At 37.5% G+C, this 19,923-nt stretch overlaps 1 protein-coding gene across 2 annotated transcripts in view; it reads right to left on the bottom strand.

Moving 5' to 3' along the window:
• MED13L (mediator complex subunit 13L) overlaps positions 1-19,923 on the bottom strand; it is a 301,400-nt gene that overhangs the window by 44,891 nt on the left and 236,586 nt on the right. For both annotated transcript variants that reach the window (XM_028116491.2, XM_028116492.2), the window contains exons 6-14: positions 18,152-18,346; positions 17,577-17,765; positions 13,713-13,878; positions 11,729-11,833; positions 7,219-7,947; positions 6,181-6,406; positions 5,073-5,178; positions 4,637-4,761; positions 1,472-1,571 (exon numbers count right to left, since the gene is read on the bottom strand). In XM_028116491.2, the coding sequence (XP_027972292.1) occupies positions 1,472-1,571; positions 4,637-4,761; positions 5,073-5,178; positions 6,181-6,406; positions 7,219-7,947; positions 11,729-11,833; positions 13,713-13,878; positions 17,577-17,765; positions 18,152-18,346 (1,941 nt within the window). The remainder of the gene's footprint in view (positions 1-1,471; positions 1,572-4,636; positions 4,762-5,072; positions 5,179-6,180; positions 6,407-7,218; positions 7,948-11,728; positions 11,834-13,712; positions 13,879-17,576; positions 17,766-18,151; positions 18,347-19,923) is intronic.

Raw genomic sequence — 19,923 nt, 5'->3', positions numbered from 1 at the left:
GTACAATAAAGCTCTTGCAGAGATGAGAACGTCTTGCCAGGCTATTTCACGGTCATGTCTCAGGAGGAAGTATTGTGTGTATGTACAGATACACGCACGTACACACATTTACCCATGTATACTTCGTGCACATCGGAAGATCCTATTCACTCTTTTATATCTGTATTTGCCTAATGCTTATATTTTTGCTATATTTCAAATTAATTAATTTTTATAACCTGTACTTTATCATAAAATTTTGAGTAGCTTCTTTTTGAAACAATTATTTTCAGAATAAAGATGAGCAAAAGAAGAGAGTACACATATACTTTCCTGGGCAATGACAGTGACTAGAGGAATGGTGTGTGAGTGCAATATTGTGAGTCCAATAATCTTGGACAAGGTATCAGACATTTTAACATTTAACATCACAATGTATCACTTAATGTCAAAAAGGGCAGAGGTTCACTGGTTCAATACAAGGGAAAAAAATGCATTCATCTGACCTATTCCCTATGTATCTACTTTAATATTGTTTCTTTTAATCTGTGAATTCCATGTTTGCAAAATTCTGCAGTGCAGAGTAATAAAAAAAGAAAAATGTTTAATTAAAAAAACTACAGCAACTGGCTGGCTACCATTATTCATTTTCATACATGTCATGCTTGAGAAAGCTTTGCATATTTTAAAAAGCTATGGATCTACTAAAGCTGTCAAAATCCAATCTCTGTATACTTCACACTTCTACATTTGAGTAAATCAGCACACATTTATAGGTTCATAAAACTTTTTGACTCATCCCTATGACATAGTGGTTTTTCCCCTCAATTTGTTCTCATTACCAGCTGAAGTTAATGAGAAGGTATTAAAGAATGATTTGCAATGGAATTATGTTTCTGCTTCAGAGTATCCATGTAAGCTACCCTGTCTTTTCTCTTGTACAGTAATGTAGTTTCCTTGGCTGAAGAGTAACTTAAAAAAAAAAAAAAAAAAGGAAGTTTCTCTTCTTGTCATCTTATGCAATAAACTATTTGATCTCAAAATGAAACACAAAAACTTCAGTATGAATTAGAAAAAGGACCACAAATAACAAATGTTCCTCATCCTTGGGTAAATTAAATTTTTTGAAACATCTTACACAAGCTCTTATACTGGCATAACACTCTGAAATCACTGGGTAGCATTTATCCTACTAGAGAAAGGTTATTAGAGAAACAAACATAAAACCCATTTTTCCACATTCTAAACCATAAGAGTTAATTATTAATTTGAAAACAAAAGCAAAAGAAATTCAAACTAAAATGGTCTCTTAGCTGCCTGCCCCATCTCAGGAATTCCAACTTATACAAGTTTTAATTCACAGTTAGTATTCTGTTAAAAGAAAAAAAGGGGGGGGGGGACAGAGGGGAATCTCAGGTAAGGCACCACTGAGTATGAGAACATTTTGTATAAGTTATAAATAGTAAGCCAAGGCTCAATTTCCTTTTCTTACTTGGTGGGTAAGGAACAGCAGCTCTTCCATCCTTCCCAAGAGGTCGGTCTTCTGCCCCAACTGCAGGCATTTTTGATGAACGCAGCGCAGGTGATACAGCCTAAGAAAAGATTATTATTATTAAAACAGGGCAACACACTTGCATCTAAATAGGGCAGCAGTCAACTATCTCTCAACATATGCCTATTGATATTTTGGAATAAAGATGCTTCCTTACATAGTGTTTACAAGTGAACTTCTAGGAATACCCACAGACAGTGAAGCCAAGGAGAAGGCTACAAGCTTATCAAGAATGAAAACCAGAGTGACTGAATCTTCTCTGCATGGATCTGGTAAGGGCAGATTGCACCATCAAAGCACAACTTACAGACCTTAAACAAAGCTTCCTCCCAGATCATTAGAGAAGTGGTTTCAGGGACACAATAACTAAATTAGGATGGTGCCTCTAAGGAGTAATTGGCTATCAGTCTGGTTTTCCTTCTGTTTGGAAGCAGGAAGTTACAAGAGGTGACCTCAAGCCATCCCAAAGTATTATTCTTTTATTTTTCACCACAAAAAAATACCCCATGTATCTTCTGTTCCTACTTCCTCAGTTACTGTTCATCTTCATAAAAAATAACCTATTACAGGGGCGCCTGGGTGGCTCAGTTGGTTAAGCGACTGCCTTCGGCTCAGGTCATGATCCTGGAGTCCCGGGATCAAGTCCCACCATCGGGCTTCCTGCTCGGCAGGGAGTCTGCTTCTCCCTCTGACCCTCTTTCCCTCTCGTGCTTTCTATCTCTCATTCTCTCTCTCTCAAATAAGTAAATAAAATCTTTAAAAAAAAGAAAAAAAATAACCTATTACATAAAATTATTGAAATATGCAGAGAGGGTGTTCTTTGATTTGTTGTTCAAAATAAATTAAGTCCTTTAATAGCCAAGATTATCTTTAAGAAGTCAAATGAATTAGTGGCAAGATAAAACAGTAAAAAAAAAAAAAGATTCACACAAATAGAAGGCCTTTTATGTATGTATACTTATTCAATGTCACAGGGTTGAAATGTAAAATTAAATTCAAAGACATTTGAGATGAAAACTTGAACAGCCTCACACCACCAGTTATCAGTAAGATGAATTAGCAAAAACAAGTCTGAGGTAAGCGATTCTCTTGATTAAATGCCAGGCTAGAAATCAGAGTAAAGCAGAAACAATCATTTCACAGAAATGAAAATTAGATTAAAAATGTCCAACCCTCCTTTACATATTAACGTTACTAAGAATATATTCAAAAACCAAAGTAAACATATCTTCAGTTAGTCCAACAGGAACACATAATTTACACAGATGTAAGTATGATGGTTCTGAGCGCTAACAACAATCACTGGGGATGGTGGCTGGGAACAGGCCCTGGCTACTCCGCAATGTTTGCTTTGTACCCTTTCTCACTCCTCCCTTTCTACTTCTTTTGGATTCCTTGTCTCTTCATGTTTCGTCCCGCCATCCCCACCAAAGCAGCTAACCAAACCCTAAGGCCCATTAAAATCAGTCCTACCTAATGCCTGATGTATAGGGAGATAGTCAAGTTCAAAAAGGCTCTTGGATGCCTGGATCAACACACTAAGGAAACATGTCCCTTCTTGTACTACAGTTGTTCTCACTGTCATGTCCTTTCCTTCACACAGCCACTGCCTGAATTTCGGTCCTTGTGTTTTAATCCAATCAAAGTTACCAAATAGTACTCCTGCTTTCTGTGTATGAGACTGATGAAAACCAGCACTGGCTTCTACCTAGTCAGTTCCACACTCAGCAGCCTTCACGGAGGGGCACATTATAGGCAGAGTTTGAAGTCCAAAGCCATAAGTGTTGTCAAAAACCTTCCTAACCCTGTCAATCTTTACCCACCACTCAGAGAGCAGACCAATGGTCTGTTCACTATGCTCTCCACCCTCAGCTGGTTCATTCTTGTTGCTTAACCAAGGCTCATTCCAGGTTCAGACTAACGCCTCTCCCCTGCCTCTCACTAACCCTGTCTTTCCGCACTTTAAGTCAAATCCTTTCTTGGAGGCCATTATGATCTCATCATCTTCTAAGTACTTAACATTACTAATGATGTATAGTATCTGTTAATCAGATACATTTTATTTTAAAGTGAGAACAGGCTTCAGAATTCTGATTCCTACTTAACCTTTAAACCTTAAACACTGCTCACCTGTCACTTTGTACTTGAACGTCCAGCATCTTTAGACGCAGGTCAATTACAGCACTCACAGTAATAAACGTGCATGTGTGTATATATTTTTGTATGTTTTTAAGTAATTTTTGACTTTATTTATATGTTACTTCTCCTGAGGTCTGTGAGTACCTCAAGTATCCTGATTGGGGTATGGTAATATTTGTAACCTCAAATACACGTCACAAAGGAACTGACCATCAAATGAGTAACAAATATATGGGAAAGGGACAAAAGGGAAGGAAGGTTAAGTACATATATAAGTGAAAGAAAAATAAACTGATAAACTTATTTCCTTGAAGAGAGGACCTTACTCATTTCTTGGTCCCCCAGAAATAAACAGGTACTTCTATCTTCCCAAAAGTACAGAGGTGGTTAGGAGGACAATGACATAAATTTCCTGATTCAGAGCAGCTCAGCTGTTCTCCTAAGAACTATAATTCTTATCTGTCACTTTAACCACATCATGTCTTATATTATTTAACTTCTATGTACATAAGTCCTTTTTCCCGGCTATTGTGCCATAACCCTAAAAAGTATAGATCAAACTGGTTTATCTCTCAAAATGTAGACTAAGTTCTGACTGATGAGATGAATAAAAAGTTACGGGGCATTATCTTTAAAATCTGAGCTAAAGGGATTACATAATACACTTCTACTAGTCTCATGATATTTAGAAGGATTTAAAAACTGAATGGGAAAGATTTTAAAATTTACAACAGGAATAAAATAATAAAAGAAGACATTAACAAAGAGAACCCAAGGGGTGTTGGAGACTACACTGACAACTTTTAGAATCCTTTCAAAGTATTCAAACATTTCTGCAGAACTTTCTGAACCTGAAATAAGAGGCCCCAAAATTCAGTAGACCAAATGATAAGGAAATCCTCCCAACAGTGACCTAAGCCCTCCCATGTAGGAAGATTTCTGTTTCAGTAGCTATGGCAGACTCACCCCAAGTTCGTCATCATCGGAATTATCAAAGATGTTGTCTAAGTCATGCAGGGAAGGTGCCAGGTCTGTCACCTGTGTAAGGCTACTGGAGCCAGCTCTGCCAGCAGCATTATCCTGCCGGACGTCTGCGGGAAAGGAGGCAAAGACGCAGAATGAGCAACTTCATCCAGAGAAAAGGAGTGAGGAGAGGGCATGGATCTCAGTGAGCAAGACCTGCCTGTGAATTTTTTTCCCTAGGTTTTCAGTTAAATTTAGAGACAATTATTTCCAAATATGTTTATCAGTTTTGAAAATAACTGAAAAACAAACTATGAAAAATTAAAGATGGGTCAAATTATTGCTCTTACAGTAAAAATTTAATTCTAAATCGAGAAGCATCTCCCTTGCATTTTACTTTAGCAACAATCCAAGTGAGGCAAATAATCATTGTACACACCTGTTTTAGTAGCAGAACTGAAAATAGACATGGCATTTTTCCCATCAGGCACCGGCGTGGAATGACCTGGTGTAGTGACATCCTTGGTACCAAATCCATCCTCTGACTGTATAATAAATTCAGCCAAACAAAACACATGAACACCAACCCAAAGTGTGGAATATGAGGGAGAACACAAAGAATTAGAGGGTAGAATGGAACTTGTTATGAGCACAAGTATGATAAACCATGGTCTATGCAACCAAGGGAAATAAAAGGTATGTCCTTTCCCCTGAATTTAAACAGAACCCAAAAGTCCCACACTGTCCCTCCAATCCTATGGAGTATTCTGAGTCAATCTGGGTTTTATGCCTAACCAGTACTGGTGGCATTTGATTACAGACCTGCCATGGTGTTAAAAGCTGCCTTTAATAACATTTTAGATACTGAATTATGGTTCAAGCTTTCTGGATCTAGACAGATCTCTACAAAGGAATCTCTGAAGCATTCTCCTGAACTGTACAGGCCTCTTTTAATTGTCTTATTTCCTCTGTTCTCAAGAGTACCTCTTTAAATGGCCCAGTATTTTGGAATGTTTTAAAATTTAAGGCTAAAGACAGCAGACACCCCCAGTACTCATTTTTTATGACAATGAAACCAGTAAAATTAATACTGACACAATCTAGGAGTAGTGTTGATATTAATTCAGACAGATATATAGGTAAAGCGCTTGGTACAGTAAACATACTAAGCGCTCAATAAACAATAGATATTGTTATCAACATTTTTTTCCTTACATTTTGGATATTTTGGAATAATTAAAAAGAATTAAGCAGGGAGCATAGGCCAACAAGAATTAGCATATGAGAGGAAACATGCACCGTACAAGCTATAGCCTGGAAAATATGAGGCTTCATTTATGTTCAGCCGACTTTTAAACAAAGGTGAGCCATGACATAAAAAGGAACAATACGTTGTTCAATACAATAGTACCAAGAGCATGAATATGGGGACAGAGCAATCAGGCAAGACTACCTCAAACATTCTGCCTCAAAATTTTCCCACACACGTTGTACTGACAGAGATCAAAACCCACACCATGCTGGACGCTCTCTTTGTTAAATAGTACCTTATTCTTTTTCAGGGAATCTTTCTCTGTCCCTTGTTTGCATTTCTTGTTTGCCGTAAAGATGTATTTTATGTCGCCATCCTCAAAGGTATATGGATCATTGACTTCTCCCAAACTATCTCCAGGTTGTTGAGCTAGTGGCAATGGATCAAGGAAGTGGAGTGGCTGCATCTGGGGTGGCTTATCTTGCCAGATTTTAAACCGTTTGTTAGGTTGTGCTAAGAGTCTAAAAGGAAAATAAATGACAATTTAAGCAAGGTAAACAAAGTAAAAAGACTGATTTTTTTAAAGTAGCATTTATAATTTAAGGCATTTGCAAAACTTAAACTTAAGAAAATTTTTCTCTCTAAAGAAGTTCTTTTAGAGATTAGGTTCACAAATAAAAACTTAGTAGGTCTTTGTGAAGAATATGCTTTTGTCTCTGATTCCATGGATTCCGGCTAAGAGCATAAATGGGCTCTAAGGACAGACTACCTAGGTTCAAGTTCAATCTGTGTCATTTACTAACTGCTTGACCCTCGCTTCTTTCTCAGCTATAAAAATAAGGTAGTAATGTGATAGTGAAGATTAACTGAGATGGTCTGGGTAAACTGTGAAGAATAATGGGTAGCTCAACAGCACTAAAAACAGTATTATTACTAGATGCAGGATACATACCTAAATGCATGCAAAGCCCTCCTTAAAAAGTGTCAACATACAAAGAAGGCACTGACCACAATATGGAAAGTGTCATCAAGCTATATTTTTTGACTAACAAACAGCAGGCCAAAGATAAATTAATACCAATGTCCTAAATGCCACAATGAAATCTTTATATTGCCAACATGTTTAAATAATGACACATGTGAAACCTCATAAAGGACAAAGCATTTGACTTTTTAAGCATTTTCCAAATGTGGAGTCTAGAATGGTGAAGAAAAGCATCTTTCATTTTGGCTCTGAAGGGTGAGCATGGGGAGATGAGGAGGAAAGCCCCTCTCAGGACCCTATGCCTTGGTCAGTAGGTGATCAGCTGGGTGGTACGCAGAGTCGCCTTACCTTTGCAACGCAGTGCTCTCTGAGTTTACCTCCATTTTGGCATCACATCTGTCGCCCTGGAGCTCTGGGGGCCGGAACTCAGTATCATCAATGGGGGGGAGGCGATAACTGTGCCACCACTTGTCTGACGACTCAGGGTTCGAGGGCCTAACCCCACAATATAAGGATGTCTCGCTGACCTCTGCCATCAGAGGCAGTCTTTGGCCTACGAGGACAGTTCTGTCATCCAGAGTCGACAACTGCTGGAGTTCTAGCCCATTTCCATAGAGAGCTGGGTTCACAGGGACAGATGGCGGGTCCAAACTCTCTGTTTCCTGACCTCGTGGTTGAGGGCTGAGTGTTGGCGGCAGAGGGGAAATAGGGGAATGAGGTGAATCCATAGGATTCAGATTCATTTGCTTGCTTGTATTTCTGGAAGGCACGGCCATTTGTTTATCATACTTCCTACTGCTAGACACCTCTAAGGAGGAGTCTATCCCTGCCAACCCTAGCTTCTGTCCTGGTGTATCCTGCTCCATACAGAACTCGTCAGCCACAGAGGGCCTATGGTGAAATGGTATCAAGGGTCTCTTTTGCAATTTGTCTCCCTTTTCCGGTCTTTCTGTTGTTTTGTGCTTAGACGCAGGAGGTGGTAAAGATGAAGATGATGATGGTCCTGCACTGAACCCTGGTTGAGATATTGTGGGAGGTCGATTGGGTCCTACTGCACAACGTTTTAAAAGTTTATGCCTGAAATGAAAATTAAAGTAAGGTCAAGAAACACACATCTGAAATATAACTGCATCACTATAACAGTACAACATTACTGCATCATTGTAACATTATAAAAGAGATGCCTCTGACAGGGTTGTATCTTTTAAGCACACACGAGATCCCCAAATCACTGAAAAGGACTCTAAGTGTTAATTATTTTTATAATGACTAAAAACTGCCAACACTCTGATGGAAAGTCGTGAATCAATCACACACAAGTTAAGCAGATAAGAGATGGACTTAACAGTGCTAACCCCTACCAAAAGACTGATTTGAAAAATCCCCAAATCTTTCAAATTTGGTAAGGGCCTCAGATAATGTGTATTCACAATGCGTCTTAAAACCAAGAGTAATGAGATCATTTGCCAAGAAAGAGAGAAAAAAAAGCTTCCAATTTCTATCTTATAACACTCTAACTCCAATAAAGAATGGCTTATAACAGCTTGTAGTGTTGTAAATTGAGTATAAAATAATTATGTAATTCTCCCCCAAAGTGTGAAAACAAGAAAACGAGGGTCCATCCTACAAATATTTAACGGAATAAACAGACTAGAAACCTTATATGCCATTCTTATCAAAAAAGGAAGGGATAAAAGACAACTTTGGGTCTTCCAGACTCACAAAATTAGAAGTAAAAAGATGGTGAGTGAATATGAAAACAACAAATGCATCTGTACTAAGCAGGGTAGCAAGTCTGCTCACATCCTAACATACTTCTTGGCAAGCATGGGTGTGAGATATTGCTCAGGAAGGGCCCACTAGATGATGCCAAGGTTTAATCTGTGTGCAACAAAGTTATACAGCAGGTCAGCCAGTTCCTCCCAATATATAAATCCACCCAGGGAAAAATGTGAGCTCTCCTGCCCGTGCAGCAGTAACTCTCTGAGGCCACTAGGGTGGCATTAAATTACTGCTGTATCACACTCAATGGTGCCCTAGTGGGCAGTAAAACGGATTTGTGTGGCATAATGGGATGGTTTAGTCGGACAGCAGGATGGCCACCCTGCCCCATAAGGCCATTAAATAGTGTGAGGAGTGGACCATTCCATAATGGGTTTGGTAATCCTGCAGTAGATAATCTGAAAAGACTCTTGCTAAAGTCTTTGCTACTCTTAAAAAAAAAAAAAAATCTGACTGTGAAGAAGGTTGTTTAAGCATAAGGCTATTGACAATAAGGTAAAAATTGTGTTTTAATCTCCAGGGCACAGTAGCACACTAAGAGATGAATGTCTCATCTGAAAATATCTCAATCATATCTTATAAGGGTGCTTATTTTAAAAGAGTTCAAAGAATCTTTTACATAAAACTTTTTCATTTGGATTTTCTCAGAGCATTTACCCACACCAGTCCTTTGATAGATATTTTGTGGTAGCCTCTTCAAAGTAAGGACTTTTGGCAAACTAGATAATCTTACAAAGTCATTTTTTTTTCAGTTGCATTTAATGACTCGGCTACATTGTAAAAAGGTTACAATTAGGGATACATCAGTGAGTAACAGACTAGCACGTCAAATTGCGGAAGGTAAGAGGCCTCAGTGAAGCAGGCAGCAGGAAATCAAGGCGCAAAAGCCTAACTATATGGGTGGTCCAGTGGTGGGAAGGAACCAGAAGCAGGGCCAAATAGTGTAGAAACACATGGTGGCTAAAAGAATGAGGCAAGTAGAATTACTATCATAGACATTTCAAAGGATTTCAATGTGAAATGCAAGGATAAAATTCATCTATAAAATGAAAAAAAATAGTAACTGATAAAATTTCTAGGCTGAAAAGGGAAAATTGTGATAAAAATGACTGCAACAGGATACCTGACTTGTGAGAAAACACACACGTCAATATTAAGGGTATTTCTTAAAGGCACCTCCCCAAAATATAAGACCAGAGTAAATATGAGAGGTCATGTCTAGAGATAAATATCTGGAAGACAATGGAGTGAAATGCATAACTAAAGAAAGACCTGAAGGTATATGAATCTGGTGAGGAAACAGAGGAATGACTCCAGAGGACAAAAGAAAAAGTGCTATTTATTTACACTTCAGGTAAAAATAATTCAAGGGAGCAAATAAAAATGTCACAGAAATCAGCAAAAAGGTTATTTTTAACAGATGAAAACCTAGATTAAGGAAAATAGGATCAAAAATAAGATGAGGGCACAAGCAAAGTTAAATACACTAACATTTTACCCTAGATAGTTTCTAAAGGTGGCCCATAACTTGGCTGTGAGCTGTTTATAAGTCAATGTTAATAAGAAAAGGCTTTTTGTTACACAATTTACAATGGCCTAGAAACAGAAGTAAAACAGGTATTCAGCTGGTATACGACACCTATCCTGAGACTAGAGATTCTCACATGCTCAGAGAGGACCCTTAATGAACAACTTCTTCAAAAACATCCTCCTTAAAAAATCAATAGCGCACATTTCATTAGGCTGATACTTACAACATCTCTCAAAAAAAAAAGCTGACTAAAAAGGCAGAGGATATAAGAGAATCAATGTAAGGGGCAGGGGAATACGAGAAGATGGTGTCAAAACTGCTGCTTAAGTGTACACACACACACACACACACACACGCTGCTTAAGTGTACACACACACACACACACACAGTTTGCATATATTCTCAGGGGTCATTTGACTGCCTCTCTACCCCGAAGCCAAATTATTTATGTCACATTAAGAATCCCGATCTGAATTAGGGAAATGAATGGCCATTTTCTTAATATATTTTATCTCAACAGAACTTTTTCTAAGTGTTGAGCAGTATCAAATGTGAAAATACAGACTCTGGAAGCAAAGCTACTCTAAGTTGCTCATTAAGTGAATAATCACCATCACATCCTCAATAGTCAACTGAGCTAGGAGTAAAGCCGACATACACTTAAGAAATCTAAGAACCCTGGGGCACCTGGCTGGCTCAGTTGGTTAAACGTCTGACTCTTGATTTCAGCTAAGGTCATGATCTCAACAACTTCATGAGATCAAACCCCCTGATCTGGCTCCGTGCTGAGCATGGGGTCTGCTTGAGATTCTCTCTCCCCCTTTCCTTCTGCCCCTTCCCCTGCTGGGGCCCACTCTTCACTCTCTCGCATGTGTGTGAAATAAATAAATAAAATCTTAAAAAAAAAAAAAAAAAAGGGAAAGAAATCTAAGAACCTAATGAAAGCCCATGACAAGACTCTTTACAACCACAAGGAGTGATAAGTCAAGGTAATATCCAGGAGAGCAAAAATTTTCTACAGAAATCAGTTTAGGGTTCTATTCAAATATCTAAATGAATGAACAACAATTTTAGCTTTTGGCAGGTGTTGTTACCAAATACCCACCTGAAGCATCAAAACACACCAGCACCGACAACAAATTATCTATGGAAGACCTATTTAATCCAAATTCTATTAGCTCTAGCCAACTTGTTTAATATTTATCCTACTTTAAAATTAAGAATAAATAAAGTCATATAAAGGGGAATAGATGGTCTTATCAAACTGATGCCTTAAGTTTTGAAGTAGCTACCATGAAGAAATTTGTGGGAGCAATTTGATAACAGGGCCAGTTGTCTAATAAAGCTCTTTTTGAGTCCTGACAATAAAACTGTTATCACCTGTATATAAGAAAAGACCTATCTGTTCCTTCTCTACTGGAGGAGGAAGACTGAAAACAAAACAAAATAAAACAATGAGGAAGAAGCGGTCTGAGAGTCCAGGAGATAGCCAACAAAAGGTGCCACCATTCTCCAACTCCAGCTCTGCCGTTTCTACCACCTACCTAGAACAGGAACAGCTGACTCTTTGGGTTGGGTCCACAAAATCCCAAGTAGCAGGATTATTAGCAGGCTCTTCTTCAGGAGTTGGAGTTGACATTTGACTCCTCCTAAAAAAGGTTAAAAATGTGACTTCTGTAAACATGAGATAATATTCATACTGGGATGGGGGCGGGGTGGGGGGCCGAGGGGTTAAAAGACCTGAATACATTTCACAGAGTAATGTTATCTAGCTAATAGATAGCTCAGAGCAATCCAAGGGGTTGGAGTGGGGGCGGGGAGAACCAACTTGTTCTATGCACTAGAAGAAGCAAGATTCAAAATATTTCTATTTAAGTTGAATGTACTTTTTAACATGGGTGACAGAGCAATTAAAACACTATCTGGCACTATTGGTTGTTGCTTTAAAAAATAACTTAAATTTTTAAAATTATCTTTTCGCAGCATCTGTGAATTATACGCCCTGAGACTGTTTACAACTCTTAAACTCTTAAAACTCCTATATTCATTAGCATTTAAGCAGCACTCTACGCTTGTAATGTGAATTAAAGACAAGGAAAAAATTACCTCATACTTGTCACTAGTAATTGGTAGCACAAAGCAGATGTCTATTATTACACAGTGACAATAAGAACACGGGGCAGTATTTCTGTATTGCTGATTCTGCTACAGCTGATGCTACAAAGTGCTCCAGGGACTGCTCTAGAGGGACTTCTCTGGCTCTCCACCCTCCTCCGCCCTTCTGGGTGTCTCACTGCCCTGTTCTGTGCTGCTGATTTCAAAGGGGCTGTTAGAGCTGGTGGAGGTGACAGGTTAGTGGTGATAAAAATCAAAGACAATAAATGAGAGGAAAAGAAAAAGAAAATGTTAACTTGGAAATTATCCAGGCTTGTAGACAGAGGTGAAAACATCTGTACCAATTATTCTAGAGCAAAGGATCATTTTTAAGGTATCTTTTTAATTCTAGAACATGACATATAATCTCCCACTGCAATTATTTTAGATTTTATGTACTATATCTTCTTCAGGAGCCTACTCTAGAACCAATTCACTGAGAAACAAATACATAGTATGAATTTCCTAAAAGCTAGATCCACATGACAGGTTTTATATCTGCAAGTAAAACTCTTAAGTAGTAGTGACTGAAGAAACATTTATCTGATTTGTAAAAGGAGTGGACTTTTTAGCAGTTTTTGGCAAGAGTGTCCAAATTTATTCTGTTCTAGAGAATGAAAACTCCTTTGTTTACTGCCTCACTCCAAAAAGGGGATATCTCAATTATATCAAGATATGTGAAAATATGCTATGTTTACGTAAATCTTGGTAAGTGGGAGAGTATTTATTGACTACTATTTGTTATCATTCATGTAATTAAAATAATCACTACCAGCAGTCTCATCTTAGAATCACTTCTTCCTCTTTTCCAAAAACATGTTAAGAAAGGCAGGGAGGAGAGCAACAGGAGAGGTAGGGGAGAACGGAAGGAAGCAAAGTCAGGTAGGGGAAGAAAAGAACATGGCTTCCCCAAATCAACCAACAGAAGCACAGCAGGTGGTAAACATCCCTCTGTCATCAGTTCAGTTCAGAACTGTATTGTCATTTAAAACAGACGGCCAATGTCACAGAAAATGTGACAAAGGTCATTTCCCGTTGTAAACAGAAAACATTCAGAAATTGATATACGAAGGAAAACCAAACCCACTGACTACTATACTAAGCTATCTGTCCTGAAAAATGTCAATCTCAAGATGTGCCAATCTTGAGATAATCAGGAATGTCAAAATTTCCTAGATAATCAAGTCAAGTAAACATCTTTAACATCCTTGCGTTGAATTTGACACTATTATGTTTAAAAAAAAGATGATCTACTAATCCAATGACCCCTCAGGTTTGGTCACATAATGGTACAATGTGACTGACACTCTTCACATAGTAACCAAAGAGATGGTGTTACTAAACCATGATCCAGACGTAATGCAAAAGCCATACTTGGACTGGGTTCTGTTGAGGATGCATTCCTTCCAGACTCGATGGACCATATGATTGTGGAGTTTTGGAGGAATCTTCCCCGATCTCTTTGGACTGTGCATAGTTATCATCCCCCCGTCTTGGGAGCCTAGGTGACTGACCGCACTCTGTGTACCTCCACTCTCCCCTGGAAAAGACAATTTGGAAATGTAAAAATTATGAAAAGGTCTCCTAGTACACACAGACTGCAAGCTTATTTAACAGAAATGTTTTGGGTTTTGAAACATATTCTTCCTGTAGCTTTGCCCCTACCCTCTGGCAAAAACACTATCTGTAGCTCTGAGCATAATGTGTGTGTACTGGCACTTTGTACGGTTCTTTGTGTTCTCCCTAAAATAGTTCATCACATCAACACTCACACACTCACACAACCCAAGAGCATACCCATACAGAGGTATTCGACTCTACAGATATTGGAGACAACTTACTTGTAAAGGCCCATATATCACAGTATTAAAGATGTAAACATGAATAGACTGTTTTAAATTTTTAAATCCACAATGCAATAAATAAGTTTCAAGGCAGAACAAAACAGCAGAGGGAGCTTTCTGCTCATTTAGCTTAAAAGCTGTGTAACAACTGCACATAGCTCCCTGGGTCGGAGAAAGAACTTAATGGCACAAAGCTTTTAACAAGGTCAAATTTCAAATTTGTGTGTGGAACTGTTTGTCCTTATGCCTGACACTATTTATAAAACCTTAGTGCTAAAACATTGAAAGAGGTTATCTCGACATTCTGTATCAGAGGATTATTCACTAGTTTCTAATAACTCCACTTAGCTTTTCCAACTATGGTTGGTATGTAATCCCATTTCTTTCTATTAGGTCCACTATGATTACTGGTAATACTGGTTTTTGGTTATATTATGAATATTTTACTATTTCTATCTCATACAAGACAATACTGAAGTCAATTTCCAGTATTAAATTCTGATTCAGTTAGTTTCATCTATTTGACTTCATAAATATATTGTGGGTTTTATTCTCAATAGAACTATGATACAAAACATCTTGACCAAAATAATCAATTTTAAGCACTCTGGAAATCTCCACCCTCATCGGAAAAATAAACAAACAACCTTATATCACAAATAGTCCTGATACGCTGGAACACAACCACTATATGAGCTGAAGCCTTAGGCTTAGCCCTATTTAAGAAAAAATAAAAATAAAAAAAACAAAAAAACAAAAACCAGTATCAAAATGCTTACATTCTAAGGAACTGAGGATTGCTTGTTCCCTATAAAAGTATTATTATATTACAAATTAGATAAATTAAAGGAGACAAAAAATTTGGTCTTTCATTGCTTTCATCTTAAAAGTTCCCTGACTTGGTTTGTGGTACAAAATAATTCATTTCAATTTTACAATGGATTTTCAAATGGATTTTCATCCTTATTATAGGATAAGTAGTGAAACAAACAGAAGTAGAACATATAGCCCTTTGCTCCCAAACACCTTACAATTTAGCTAAAGAGATCATATGTCCATGGTATCATACGGGATTAATTTATGACCAAAAAATGAGAGGGGTGGGGAAAGTAAGGCATGGTCTTTTCAGATTAAAGTTGGGTTAATGTTTTTCAGTAGCTTTTAATGATTTAACTAAAATGTGGATGATACCTCATAGGGAATTACACCAGACCTATACTCTATGCTGTCAAACACATATTGAATACTGTTTCTCAAAATTATCCCCAAAGACCGCAAGCGGAGGTACCTATCCACATGAGGCATGAATGATTTCACCAAAACCAGTTGGCCCTCCTAGGTCCTCTGCTAATCTAGGAGATTCTTGGCCATTTTAGGAGAAAAGGGAACCCATTTTGTCCTGTATCTAGGAAAACATAGCAATGCTCAATGTTACTCAACTGCAGAATGACAAGGCTGACCAGGATTGTCTATGATAGAGCATTAAGAGTCCTAAGCTATAATTCATTGTATCATGATGTGAAAATTAAGACAAATACATTTTACAACAAAGATTCCAGTTGCTTTTATTTAGTTAGTTGGTTTTAGAGACTGAGGAGGCATCAGGAGATATATTTACCCAGGGCTTAGCACAATGACATACATAGAGTCAGAGAGGAAGTAATTTCAATACCCAGAGTTAGGACGTCCACACTGAAAACCACAGTAAACAAAACCTGGTGTTTCTGAATTGTGAAATTTAGAGTTCCTAAATGATCAGACGCCAGGACATCATGCATACAGCAGGCTTTCAATTTTAAGTTGAATACAAATATCCCTAAGTACCAGGCAAAACAAACAGATAAACAAAAACTGATGACAACTTATGTACTGCAATTATTTAAAATCCAAACTTCAATACGAAATGTCATCAAAATTTGTCAAAATACTGATAATTCTAGTCTGTATCAATAAATCTTCTCTATGATTATTAGAAAGCCTGTAAAAGTATTTCTTTTTCCTTTTTTGTTTGTTTTCTTTTTTAATAAAAATTGAGCAAATCCTTTCACAGGGCATCTTCCAAATTCTCTGCTGCACCATATTAGGGTTGGATGTCCCTTTTTTTTTACTGTCTTAGCAACTACATGGCTCCTAAAGACAGGGGCTGCCAGTTGCCCATTTCTATGCCTTCCACAGCGTATCTGAGTAACTCCTCCTAGATAACATAATCGTGTTTTGAGTACTGCTTCAAATTGCTTATGGCACCATTTATATACTGCTTTGCTGTCTACAGAGCACTGTCAAGTACTTTACCTAGTATGCATAACAGCTCTGTCAAGTACATAGTATTTAACAGAGAAGGAAACAGAGGCTCAGGCCAAGTTTGAGAATTTCATAAGGCCAACTCACCTAACAAAAGCTATATAGCCAGATTTTTAAATTAGGTGCACTCAATCACAACGTCTATACTTGCCCCCAATATATTGCTTAACCATGAACATTTATTGAATACCCTCCACATGCCAAGCACCATGCTAGAAACTCTGAAATACTGTCTTATCTAATCTCATGAAAATAGCCACGTAGTGTGTACCATGGATAGTCTGTTTTCAGTTCAGCAGCCAAGACCTTATCTACTCCGATGCTTTTGCTAACATGGCCCACATTAAAAAGCCTATAAATAATCTCACTTCAGCTCAAGTCCGATGAATATCCTTTCCTTAGTGACTAGATGTCCAATTAAAACAAAGTCAACTACAACAACCAAAAAGTTAATACAGAATATATACTACTCTAAAGATGGCAAAATGTTCCCAATTTAAAGAATTTCTCAATTTTTTCATGAAGGAAAATTTTTAAAGTTTCATATATAACTAATACTTATCAGTAATGTAGACAGATTACTGACAGAACAAAGCATTTTACTGAGAGCTTCTGAATGCTAGAGTACCTTTATAATGTAACAAGAAAAGAATTATCCCAGACTTGTCCCTGGCTGGCAATAGTCAACTGGGCAAATGCTTCAGCCATTTTCTGATCTAATGTTTTCCATTTGTTTAAGGGAAAAAAAAAGAGCAGCCTACACCTTGTCCCCTGATTGTGTGTGTCTGTGTGTGTGCATGTGTGTACATGTGTGTAAAGGGACAGATGTATGTACAGAACTTAAGAGAAACAACTACACTGCCTAACTGGGATAAACAGAGTAACAGGGCACAATTAAAATTCTGAAGCACATCAATTCTGTTTGTTGAAAATTTTCCTTCTCTATTTTGTAAAATTCCATGTCACTCTACCTCCACCTCTTGCATAAGGCATTTCTCAATGTGAGTTTACTCATCTGTTCCATGGCAAGGGAGTTACATGGTTTCCTGTGATCTCCTCTACCTGGAGGAGTACATTTCTGGATTGTACTCACCTATGACAGCCTGTTCTGGAGAGGTGGGAGGCGTAAGAGGCATCCCACAGTTACTTGGGTCCTTCACACTACCAAGTCCCTGCTGCCCCACTGTAATATGGCCTCCAGCACCGGCAACACTCTGAGGAACTGGGATGTCATTCTGAGAGATCAAAACAAATGCCGAAGGATAAACCATCCGAACACCACCTGTAAGGAAAAAGAGCAAGGAGTGAACCAGGCCTGAGAAAAAGTTCACACCAGGCTGCCAACTTTATTATTCTAGTGGTCAAAGCTCAATGATGAAAATGAGGTGCTCATTAGGTACTGCCAAAAGTGATGTGCTCCATTCCTTCCTAAGTTAATAGCTGTTTAAACATGTGCTCCAACATTATGATAATAGCATTTGGAATACAGGGACCACTGGCGCTTCAGGCAAGATAACTACTCAGCATATACCACTGTACCAAGAGAATTAAAAAAAAGATGGGAAAATTATGGAGATTATTTTTGATGAATCTCAATGATTATCTTTTTAAATTAAGAAAGATGAAGAAGATAGAATAAAGTTCTTCAGGCAAAATATTTTCTCTTACCAACAATTACTTCGACTGCCACAGGGAAATCATCATTATATCCCAACTCCTCCTCCTCTTTCAATTCTTCTTTCTTTTTCAGCACCATTGGGTAGAAATACTGCCATTCCTCGATCAACTTACGGGTGGCTGGGTCTGACATCTTGTATGCTTGGCCTGTTAGCGTGCCATTTAAGCCATAAGGACTTACCAGTACTAAGGCAGGGAGGAGAAACATGTGTTACAGATCAGAGTAGTAACTCCTACTTAAGTGTAATGCTACATACATGGTCATTTAGGCTAAAGCCCAGCCTCACTTACTAGATACCGCCCTTTATTTCTTGACTCCTTTTAAAGTCTTATTTTTTAAAGTTCTTCATTTTAGTGCCTCTTACCTATATGCCTCTCAACATATGTCAATTTTTTAGGGAAATCAAATGGGGGAGGTAAAAAAAAAAATTATCAGACAAGCTGTAGTAACACACAATATATAAACTATTTACAAAAGCATCTATACACCTGTTTGATAAAAGTTTATACAATGCAAACACTGAGTCTTTTATAACAAAAGAAAACCATTTAATACATATACCCCAAAACCTGCCTAGGACTTGAACACTTGAACAGGATTTCTGAAACTTCCTAAATATCTGTTGTCATTTAAAAATAACATATAAATAAAACTTGTAATAGCAAAGGTCTTGATGTACCAAGTCTGAAACATAACGCTTAGTTATAATTTCAGTTACAACTGTTTTAAAGGTTAATGAAACAACTCTAAATAAAACTTTATTATACTCAAAGTAAAGGACTCAAAGTCCCCTATCTTCCTCTTTCAGTGTTTGACCTGATGTTATTTTCACTGAGCTAGCCACAAAAATGTAGTTAACATGATGCTGCATATAACCCAGCCACTCTGTAGCCTTGGGGTAAGGTTAACCTTCCAAACAATACTTTTTTGGAAATAAACTTTTTCTTAATCCTAATTTCTAAATAAATTTCAGCATAAACATTAAATGAGATGTTCTTTCTTCAGATGGCTTTATTTTTAACAGCTGGATGATATATTAGATCATTCAAGACAGTGATAGCTATAGACATCACATATTTCTTGGTACCTTTCTGCTGTTCCTTACTGATCCAAAGAGAATAAAAATAGTGATTCCAACCAACATATTTAATCAAGGGCAATTTTTCTGTATTAATACTTCTAGGAAATTCCCACATCAATATGGTTAATTATGTTCCCTATAATTATTTATAGGCCAACACCTGCCCTAAGAATGTCCCTCTGCCACACCAATCATAGGAAATAAGCAGGATAACAACCCATAATAGTCTTCTATAATTCGAGGCATTAGCAACAAACCAGTAAGACCTAAAATAAGTGGTTTATGGAGACCTGATATTGCTAGTATTATCTTTCCCAACTTAGGTTAGTTACCTCCCCTCGTGACTAGGAATTCCTTCTGCTCTTATCATAAATAAATGCTTTTATTTTCAGTGATAAAGTCTAGAATGAAGTTAGATGGTCCTCAGAACCTTCATAGTTAACATAACACAGTATTAAATAATTCTGGTAATCCATAATATGCAAATACTGTACAACTCTTTAAGTGTAGAGTTTGGGAACTGGGTTTTGAATTTTATAGTTCACAAAGCAAATACCAAAAATTACAGAATGATAAAGTACATAGTTTAAAATGTATTACAAAGAGAGGGGGTTAAAAAAAAAAGGTAACAATTAGGAGAGAGTTAAATGAGGATTCAACGTTCTTTTTTACCTTAAAAAA

The sequence above is a fragment of the Eumetopias jubatus genome, unplaced genomic scaffold, assembly GCF_037043125.1.
Source record: "Eumetopias jubatus isolate StellerSeaLion01/CBP00866 unplaced genomic scaffold, mEumJub1_p1.0 scaffold_16, whole genome shotgun sequence".
Classification (NCBI taxonomy): Eukaryota; Metazoa; Chordata; class Mammalia; order Carnivora; family Otariidae; genus Eumetopias; species Eumetopias jubatus.
This window is presented reverse-complemented; position numbering and strand designations above follow the sequence as displayed.